This window comes from Danio aesculapii, chromosome 5, assembly GCF_903798145.1.
Source record: "Danio aesculapii chromosome 5, fDanAes4.1, whole genome shotgun sequence".
NCBI lineage: Eukaryota > Metazoa > Chordata > Actinopteri > Cypriniformes > Danionidae > Danio > Danio aesculapii.
The window spans coordinates 13884841-13896320 of record NC_079439.1 but is presented as its reverse complement, the minus strand read 5'-3'; the positions used below and the strand labels follow the sequence as shown (position 1 = coordinate 13896320).

The following is an 11480-nucleotide window of genomic DNA, read 5'->3' as shown; positions in this document are numbered from 1 at the left end:
TAAACGGCAGAAAAACTACTTACTCTACAAACAAGTGTTTGCATGACAATACAGACAAAGTAGAATAATATAATAAGAAAATATCAGTTTTGCAACACCAAGCAGCAAAACGAGCTGTTTTTAACGTCTAAAAATGAATGGAAGTGAATGAGACTGGAAGTCTCGACCCCAAAAGATTCAAATGGCCGCACCCACTTGTACACAAAGAAGGTGAATAGCTCATCTTGGACTTTGGACTGTAGGGGAAACCAGAGCACCCAGAGGAAACTCACACAAACACGCCAACTGGCCCAGCCACAACCTTCTTGCTGTGCGGTGACGGTGCTAACCACTGAGCCACCGTGCCGCCTCACATTAATCATCTTTCTTATACTGTATATGCTGTCGCTCATTGTCAACACTCCTAGAGATGTGTCTGGCCGATTAATGTTAATGAGCATTTTAAACAGGTTTATCAAATTGCTTACCCACACTTATAAAATGAACAATACATTTGATATGCTTCACTTCAGAGTGAAAACAAGCTGCCATTATGAAGCATCATTCCAAACCAAGTGCCCAAAACTGGCCCAAAACTGAAGGGGCCTTTGAAACGAAGGATTTCATAGGGTACAGGTGACTGATATTCGGACCCCCATGATCCTTGTGCAGGGAAGTTGTTTAGTGTTGTGCTCTATTCAAAAGGGTGCATCCCTATGCCCTATTCCCTTTGAAGGTCTTAGGGCATAGGAATGAGTCCTTCAGAATAGAATGCAGTGGAAGTTTTTAACTTTTGTCACCTTAAAAATATCTTTCAGACATTCAGATTATTGAAACAAATGTAGAAATTTCACTTACAGTTGTAATATTTAGTTTTCCCCACTGCTTCATACTCATAAACATCCATTTTGAAAGCTTATTTAAATCATTTTTAATTATTAATCATGTTAACAATTATTATGATCTCTATCATTGTCGCTGAGGAGGTTTATAGTCTACTCACCATAGCCAGGATTTTGCTGTTATGAATGTAAACTGAAGGATATCCTTGTACACAGTCTTAAGGAAGCAGGTGTGACTTTGCTCACGTGTCTGTGGAGGCTTTTGGATGTTTTCCCAAGGCTCGTAACCTCAGTTAGAAATATGGAAAACATCACAATAACACACAGAGAGAGGATCGTGTTTATGATCTTTGCTTGTGCAGGTGCTTTCGACTTCAGCCACCTGGCATAACAATAACACGCATTGCATCATGTGTAGATTATGTATGAGAATATCACTGTAGCATAAAACAGATCACAGATTTTTACCTGACATTTAGTTGAAAGTTGAAACGACCCACTTAATTAAAAAAACTGTCCTGCTTCTGTTTAATGTTTGCATTTTTAGTGCAGTACTGTTATGCTCTTGTAGTAATATCCTCATGTAATATTAAATTGTTGTTGAATATTTGTGGCTATGGTTGCTTAAGATGGATGATAAGAATGAAATTGGAAGCCTTTCTGTCCAAGTTTTTTTTAAATATTAAAACATACGTAAAATAAAAAACTAATGAACTTGTTGAATGAATGCTTCACGAGCAATATCCCATAGGGCAGTGGTTCTCAAACTGTGGTTCTTCTTTCTAGTGGTACGGCAGAGGATCATATATGTCATGTGTCCATACATGCATTTAAAAATGCATCAAAATGTATTTATATATAAATATGATGACATATAGCCTATATTTCCAGGTGTTGATACTTTACATTTAAATACAGGAGTTTTTTATTTACTTTAAGAACAGTAACCTGTCAGTTTAACTTTTAAAAGCACATTTTAATTTTTAATTTTTTTTTTTTTTTTACATATAAGCACAGTATAGGGTTAATGTTCAAACAGTTTATTATGTTTAAAGTGCTGACAATATTACTCTTAATAATAGGAATGATATCTGCCACAATTTTTGAACTGTACAGAGCTGTAGCTGCTTTACTGGGCCTACAACTACTGTATGTCAATACTGCTCATTTTATGGTGGTACTTGGAGAGACTATTTTTTTTGAGGTGGTATTTGATGAAAAAAGTTTGAGAACCACTGCCATAGGGCAATTAAATGAACAAATGATATGTTTATACCAAAACTGACCAAAATATCTATTAATAATTTACATTCAATGTTTATAAAAATACTACTACTGCTGCTAATAATAATAATAATAATAATAATAATAACCATGATAATAACAATGATAATAACAATTATTATTATTTATAATTATTATTATATTTATATAATAATAACTAATTCTAAATATGTTTCTGTACTTCCTCAATATTTCTCAATATTTTCACCTCTACCAAAAAATACACATGAAAATAAAATAGACATTTATTATTGTTATTATCATTATTATTATATTTTATCAATTATTCAAATAAAATGTTTATTTGTATTATATGTATGTAGACTAGAATAAGTCCACCCTGGATATTAATCAGAATATCAGTAATAATTAGTAATAATTGTATTGTTTTATTTATTTATTTATTTTTCGGGTTTTAGCAATACAATCATATTAATAACCATACCATTGGATTACATCAAGTATAATAATAAACAAGGAAATAAAGAGATTTAAATAATAAAAAAGAATAATACATAAATAATTTTAAAAACAGCGTACAGAGGTAGAATGATCAAATTAAATAATATTCATAAGTCCTTAGAAAATTTCACAATGTTTACACTATAAACATTTTGTAATGTAGTAATTAAACAATTTAAGTCACAAAGAAATGTTGCAGATTAGGTAATGATGAAGAAAATGTACATTTGTGAATATAATATTGACCCATTAAAATAAATAAATTGGCTAAAAATGCTGTTATTTTTGTCATGAGAAAAGCAACAAATTGTATCACACATGAAAAAATCGATGTTAAACTTACATTTTGATGTTTAAAAAACAAATAAATCAGATCAAAATACTTTAACGTGGGCATTTGACAAAAAGATAATCTTAAAAAAGACGATACTATTCATATATATATATATATTATATATATATATATATATATATATATATATATAATATATATTATATATATATATATATATATATATATATATATATTCATTTTAATATTTATTCATCAATTGCATATTTTACAAGAATGTAAATCTCCATTATATAAAAAAAGAACTGTTCAATTTCCAACAGTACAGCTGTTTTAACATAAACAAAACATAGTCAAAAGACTCACATCATCACATTTTGCCAGGGGAAGAACAGATTTACAAAAAGATATCAAGGTGTTAACAAACATTCACAGTTTTTGTTGCCTTTTGATTAAGAGAATGCTTAATCGAGTTGACATATGGCTTGACCTAAATTGTTAAAAGCAATAAAAGATGTTTTGGAATGCACAAATTTACATTTATGAATATAATATTTTGCCAAAAGAATCATGAGATTAGGCGACGCAGTGGCCCAGTAAGTAGCGAGCCTCAGCTGGGTCAGTTGGCGTTTCTGTGTGGAGTTTGTGTGTTCTCCCTGCGTTTGCGTGGGTTTCCTCCGAGTGCTCTGGTTTCCCCCACAGTCCAAAGACATGTGGTACAGGTGAATTGGGTAAACAAAATTGGCCGTAGTGTTTAAGTGTGAATGAGTGTGTATGGATGTTTCCCAGAGATGGGTTGCAACTGGAAGGGCATCCGCTGTGTAAAACATGTGCTGGATAAGTTGGCGGTTCATTCCGCTGTGGCGACCGCAGATTAATAAAGGGACTAAGCTGAAAATAAAATAAATGAATGAATGAATAATGAGATTAATAATGAATGTTTCATTAAGAATAGTCTTATTTCTGTTGAGGCCATAAAGGCCAAAATGAACATCCTTGCAAAATAACTTGAAATCTTTCTACATTTTTCTACATAAAATTAATTTTTCTGTATTTTCATCCCGTCAACTATAACGTGACGTCACACCACCCTCATCCAATCACCGGCTTCCGTGTATGTTCTCAGATCACTTCCTTGTTTTCGGACTTGTCATGCTGCGATTGGCTAGAAAGCGTGTCAGCGTTTGAATGGGACTCTCCGTATCCATTTTTCTGTGATGTACATAGACGCCGGCTGCAACAATGGGGCCGTTAAGAGTCATGTCCGTGTTTGTGGATTTAATGTTAGTGTGTTTGGCGTTTTCTCCGTGCGGCGCTCGTGATGTGGACTCCAGCTACGTGACGTGTGGATCTCTGGTCAAACTGATGAACACTCGGCACAGCGTCAGACTGCACTCGCATGATGTCAAATACGGCTCAGGTACAAAAGTTACCGGTGTAAACTTCATCTGTGTGGTCCATGTAGCCTTCAAAGGATGCTTATGTCTGCTAGCCTAGTGTGGAATCTTCACTTTTTGTTTTCTATTCACTTGAATTGATTACAGTGCTGCTCGGTGTCATAACAGCTGGTGCATGGATGGATTAGCCAGGAAGCTAATGATCATTTTTGCTAATGATAATCCTTTTTTGACATTAATGTTTAGTAGAGTTGTGTATCTGTCTTCTATAGACCCATTTCCCCTTTATTTTGCTTACGATACATTGTGGTATATATATTATAAACGATTTATGTAATCATGACAACAGGTGCACTACATAATACTAACATGTACAATTTTAATGTACAGGAAGCTAATGATTATTTCTGCTAATGATAATTATTAATTCATTTTTTTTTCGGCTTAGTCCCTTTTTAATCTGGGGACGCCACAGCAGAATGCACCGCCAACTTATCCAGCACATGTTTTACACAGCGGGCGGATGCCCTTCCTGCTGTAACCCATCACTGGGAAACATCCATACACACTCATTCACACCCATACACTTCGGACAATTTTGCCTACCCAGCACCTGGAGGAAACCCACGCGAACACTGGGAGAACATACAAACTCCACACAGAAACACCAACTGACCCAGCCGAGGCTCGAACCAGCGACCTTCTTGCTGTGAGGCGAACGTGCTACCCACTGCTTTTTTGACATTATTGTGCAATAGAGTTGTGTATCTGACTTCTATTGACCCTTTCAGATCCATACCTGTTTTATTACGGTTAGGACATTAAGTTACATGTATATATCATAAAAGATATATCGTCACCTTAGAATTATAAGGTTCTATCTGCGTTCTGAATGATTTTGAGATATTGAGCTCCAAAGTTTTGCAATCCATAGCAAACAGTTTGTGTGTAACATCTGTTTTTAAAATAAAAAGTCTTAAAATTTAAACCACTTGTAAAAACCATCCCATAATGTAAATAAGTTGTCATTTAATAAGAATATGTCAATAACTAAATTTTGATAAAAATGTCAGATAGAACTTTATAATTCTAAGGGGACGATATGTAATCATGACAACAGGTGCACTACAAAATAATACTAAAAGGTACAATAATTATATATTTGATATTAAATATTATATAGGTCTGTGATATTCATTCATTTTTCTTCGACTTAGTCCCTTTATTTATTAGGAGTCGCCACAGCGGAATGAACCACCAACCTTTCCAGCACATGTTTTTCCAGCTGCAACTCAGTACTGTGAAACATCCATACACACTCATTCACACACATACACTACAGCCAATTTAGTTTATTCATCTACAGCACATGTCTTTGGACTGAGGGTGAAACCAGAGCAACCAGAGGAAACCAGCAGGGGCTTGAACCAGCGACCTTCTTGCTGTGAGGCGACAGTGCTAACCACTGAGCCACCATGTCGCCCTGATTTGTTATGCTATTACTATCAGCTACTATGGGGATTATATCTGTTGAATGAACTGTAATCTGTAAAATTAAATAACATTGGAAATATTAATTAAAACTACAGATTTAAAATAATATTTTTCTTTAGGTTTAACATATTTGTACATGTCCTAATAATTTTTTTTTATTCTATTATCAATTTGTGTCTCAACATACATTGACTGGAAGAACTCAGAATAATTGAATAATAATAAAATAATAATAAAAATATTTCACACAGATGATCTTGATATTTTAGCAGTTCTTGGAGTAAATAAAAATTGTATAATTATCCACACACTATGTGCATATGCAGAAATTAACCATAACTGAACAATAAGCAAAAATATTATTAATTAGGGTTATATTAAATATATGTAAATATGTATATTTCATAAAGTATATCCATATATTTTGGCAGTAGTTTTGAGTAAAATGTTTGTATAATTATCTATATGTGTCTTTACAAAAAATACCAAAATAAAACAGTTTTAATAATAAAAAATAAATGTATATTTCACTGTGTTTGATGCCGATATTTTTACAGTTATTTGGGTAAAATTTTTGTATAATTATCTATATGTGTCTTCACAAAAATTACCTAAATAAAATAGATTATTAATAATAAAACAAATGCATATTTCACTTAGTGGATGCAGAAATTTAACAGTTATTTGGGTAAAATGTTGTATAATTATCAATGCGTGTATAAAAATTACCAAAATATATTAGTTTAAAAATAAAACAAAATATGTATATTTCACTCAGTGGATGCAGATATTTCAAGAGTTATTGGGTTAATTTTTGTAATTATGTATGTGTCTTTACAAAAACAAACAAAAAAAAGGTTTTAATAATAAACAATAAATGTATATTTCACTCAGTGGATGCACATATTTTAACAGTTATTCGGGTGAAATTGTGTATAATTATCTATATCTGTGTTTACAAAAATGACCAAAATAAAATAGTTAGTGTATATTTCACTCAGTGGATGTTTTAGCAATAACATGCCTGTATAATCGAATGCTGTTCACGCTATTTATAACAATTGTTATTATTCCAACAATTACTGATTACAAATATTTATAAATGCAGATTCAAGTATATGTCTAATAATATTATAGTATGATATGTATTGTAATATCATACTAAAAGAACCACAGACTATAAATTAATCAGTTTTAATACTTGATTATTCTATATATACTATGGTAATAAAGTAAATAAATACCATGATGAAATTGAGATGTTTACATAGTTTAATTAAAGAAATTTTACCCTCCTCGGAATTTCTTTTCTTTTTCAAATATTTCAAATATTAAATTATGTTTAACAGAGCAAGGAAATTTTCACAGTATTTCCTATAATATTTTTCTTCTGGAGTAAGTCTTATTGGTTTATTTTGGCTTGAATAAAAGCAGTCTTTAATCTTTTAAAAACCATATTGCTGTCAATATTATTAGCCTTCTTAAGCAATTTTTTGATAGTCTACAGAACAAACCATCATTATATAATAACTTGCCTAATTACCCTAACTTGTCTAATTAACATAATAACCTAGTTAAGCCTTTAAATGTCACTTTAAGCTGAATTCTAGTATCTTGAAAAATATCTAGTCAAATATTATTTACTGTCATCATGGTAAAGATAAAAGAAATCAGTTATGAGAAATTAGCTATCTTCAACTATATATGCTCAGATTTTACAAGCATTGTTTACACCTGCAGGAAGCGGGCAGCAGTCAGTAACGGGTGTGGATTCAGCTGATGATGCCAACAGCTACTGGCGTATTCGTGGAAAACCAGGCAGCGTTTGCCAGCGTGGGGCACCCATTCGATGCGGACAGGCCATCAGAATCACACACATGACCACCGGACGCAACCTGCACTCCCATCACTTCAGCTCGCCGCTGTCTAACCACCAGGTAAAACACACAATACTCTCCTGTCTTAAAGCTGGCATGAAATAGAAGCTGTCATAGTATTTTGTTCTCTATTGTGGCGTCTCTATTGTGAGGAAAACAGGTTCTTGAGCCTTAAAAAAATGGACTGAGTATCTATTTCCATCAATCCAGTCGCTAGTAAACAACACTAAATCTCATTGTAAGTAAGGTCAGAAATTTTTGAGCTTTCCACTTCTTTATTCCAGAGTTGAGAGGAGATATCATTGATTGAACAGGGGAAATACTTTAATTTTATATTTTAAATAGAAATAAATATATATAAATAATAATATAGTAAATTCATATAAATAATAATGGTGCGCACAGGTTAAATCATTTACACTAAGCACTGCAGTATTCCATAAAAAAAAATATCACCACATGTACTATGCAGCTAAATATATTCATCAGTTCATCTTTTCTGTTCTGTGCACATATTATAGGAAGCAGTTTTATCATTTAATCTATAAAATGTTCTAGTATCTATTTCATGGTACTAGCACTTTTCTTTCAGCAACTAATTTATTTAACAATTTATTTGTACTAGTATTTATTCTATAATAATAATAATACATATTATTTATAATGCACCTTTCTTAGACTTAGGGCACTTTCACACCTGTAGATCGATTGTTTTGTTCTGAAACGGGTATTAAAATCGTTAAAATGTTTATTTTTGCTCTTGATGTAGTTTGGTTTTAATGCAGCAAAGTTTCTAAACATACCCAAATAGTTCAAACAAGTCACGTGCGATTAAACTCTCTTCACGTTGGTCAGTTTCAGGGTTTATTTCCCAGAATCCTACGATTCCACTCAGCTGTCATACGTGTTATTTTAATTTATGATATTGAGAAATAAGACATTATAAGCAACAAGGTGCACTTTAATTTTAAAACCACAGACATCTTCACCAATATAAATCAGAGAGGTAAGACTTTCTCATACAGCCTCATTTCAGTTGTCAAGTTTTGTAAAAATGTATCTATTAAATGAATCTATGCAAAAATATGTTGGCTAGAATGCCAATTAAAGATGAAGCGAGACTGCAGTCAGATCATGAAGTAGATCAATGTTGATCTTTCTTTCGAGGTGTCAGTGCTGAAATGAATAAAACAATAGGCCTAATACAAAATATTATAATATGAAAAAAATGATCTGATGGTAATTTCTGTCAATTTTCCTAACGGATAAACAGCACTGGGTAATATTTCAGCATGTGAAGAAGATTTTTATTTACTAAACCTATATGAAGACACATTTAATTGGGTGAGTGGAGGGCCCTACATATCTGCCATTATATATCTTTTTGAAAACAGGTGATAGCTTAAGGCAAAGGGGTCATAAAAGAGCATGAGAGAGGACTTGAGAACCATCTGTGTCAGAAAGGCATGAAATGTATACACATATGTTGAAACTGTCATGTATATATGAAAATACACACACTGTATGGGGGAGAAGAGTCCAGTTTAGATGTTTGAAACATATATACTAGTCATGATTACCAAATGTGAACTGTATGTGGAAAAACGGTGATGATTGTACTAGATCTGTACATTATAAGGGCCAACAAGAAGAGGCGTCTTTAAATAGGGGTCGTAAAGGAGTAGGAGCTGGGAGAGGCCTGTTGAACCAGTAAACAGCTGTGAAAACAAAGGTGGGAGGAAGCAAGGATAAAGGGGATAGCAAATTTGAGGGACATTGGATTGTCCTGGAGTGAGACTAGAGATGGGTCTGCTTATGGACGTCTCTGCTTTTTTGGGAAATATTCCAATAAAGTATATTCTTCTGATATTCATAACCCCAGTCTGAGCTAGAGTCATTAAGAGAAAAGCCAGAAACCACAACACATGCTGTCACTTTCGTATTTGACATGAAATGCACATTTACTGGTATAAAGGACATCCCATCCTACTCCTGATTCTCTCTTCAAATAGTCGTATATATGGCTATTACACAACCATAATACACTGTGATATGGCTGGTTCGTTAGTTCATATAATTGTTTTGCTCTCTCACTACAAGTGAGCCGCTCCAGAGTTTGTTTCAGTTGAGCTGAGACCACCTCATTCAGGTTATCTCGAACCGAGTGTGATTGCAGGATTCACATATGCCAAACAAACTGCGCTAACTGGGTTCCGACAGGTTCCAATACAAACGTCTATGTGTGAAAGCACCTTAAGATATTCACTCCTTATTCCTTTAGTAATACTAGTCCTATCAGAGCTGTAGCAAAAAAAATATTCTGCATCAATTCTGAGATTTTAATAATGCATTGTTGTTCTCTTATACAATGGTTTCCAAACACAAAGGGATCAGAGATTTTCAAGGATTAATGGTCATTTTAGGGTGATCGAGGTGATCGATTGGTCGTGGGACAATGAGCGGGGGTGTTTTACCTTCTCTGCACTGGTTGCCTGTGCAATTTTTCAGTTCTTTTTAAATCACAAAATGGTTTAACCCTTCCGTATCTGTCAAATGCATTGACTGAACATCAACCCATCTGTTTCTTCAGTCATCAAACCAGAGATTATTATGCAGGGGTGACTAGATTGTGGTACGCTCCACTCCTCTGTATTAGATCAGTTTTTAAATCTCAGTTGAAAGCCTACCTTTTTGATTTGCCGATTTAGAATTGTTTGATTTTAATAATTATTTTACATTGTTTTTCTGTGATTTGTATTGTGCAGCACATTTGTGAACACTTGGTTGAGTTAAATAGTGCTGTACAAATAAAATTGACACACTGGAGCAGCGTTCAGAATCATTCTTTACAAGCTGCTTTATGTTTGCAGGAAGTGAGTGCGTTTGGGGAAAATGGAGAAGGAGACGATTTAGACGTCTGGAACATCCAGTGCAGTGCCACATACTGGGACCGTGAGGACGCGGTGCGATTTAAACACACCGGCACCGAGGTTTTCCTCAGCGTTACCGGAGAGCAGTACGGTCATCCAATCAGAGGCCAGCGTGAGGTCCATGGAATGCCTTCGCCCAATCAGCATAACTACTGGAAGGTGATGGAGGGGGTTTTTATTCAGCCCAGCAGTGACCCTATTCATCACGACGAGCTCTGATGATGCCGATACATCAATGTTGTGAACTGCAAAAAAACCTTTCTATATACATTTATCGGTCCAATTCTTATATACGTGTTGCAGATTTGTCACTTCTACACATTTGCTTCGGAGACAGAAGTCACGCACAATATGTACATCACAGACAAATAGATGAAAAGGTTTGTTTTACTGGATTTCTTATGAAGGGAATTTGTTATTTGTACATAAGGGAAAAAAAGGGCAAGGTTTTGGGCCACAAAATCGACTTATTTATTTTAGAATTAAATATTACACTGGAACAAATTACATTGTTGACTTGCAAAATAATTTTGGCCATCCTGAAATATTACTGGATTTACTGTGGGGAAAGTGTAAACTGGCTATTTCTGTTTTGGTAACACTTCACAATAAGGTTCAATTAGTTAATGCATTAATTTAATACATTACATTATGAACTCATTTTTGCTGTTTGGTAACAATACAACTGAAAGTTTAAGTTATATGGCTAAATCCAGTACAGTGCACTAAATAGTAACATTTAGGTTCAAAATAAATACAATTTTTGATTGTATAATTAGTAAACATTAGAATGAACATGCATTGATCAATGAATGCCTTAGAAGTAGTTTTCATTTCATGTACTTAACTAATGTCAACAAATAAAACCTTATTGTAAAGGGTTACAAATATTTTATTTTCTAATAGGACTGCTTTTGTGTAGA

At 33.6% G+C, this 11480-nt stretch overlaps 1 protein-coding gene across 1 annotated transcript; it reads left to right on the top strand.

Annotated features, from left to right (window-relative positions):
* Window positions 1-4008: 4008 nt before the first annotated feature.
* Window positions 4009-11197, top strand: LOC130228916 (stromal cell-derived factor 2-like). Its single transcript, XM_056457417.1, has 3 exons — window positions 4009-4279; window positions 7491-7687; window positions 10498-11197. The coding sequence occupies exons 1-3, from the start codon at window positions 4102-4104 to the stop codon at window positions 10774-10776; spliced, it is 654 nt and encodes a 217-aa protein (XP_056313392.1). The 5' UTR covers window positions 4009-4101; the 3' UTR covers window positions 10777-11197.
* The last annotated feature ends 283 nt before the right edge of the window (window positions 11198-11480 follow it).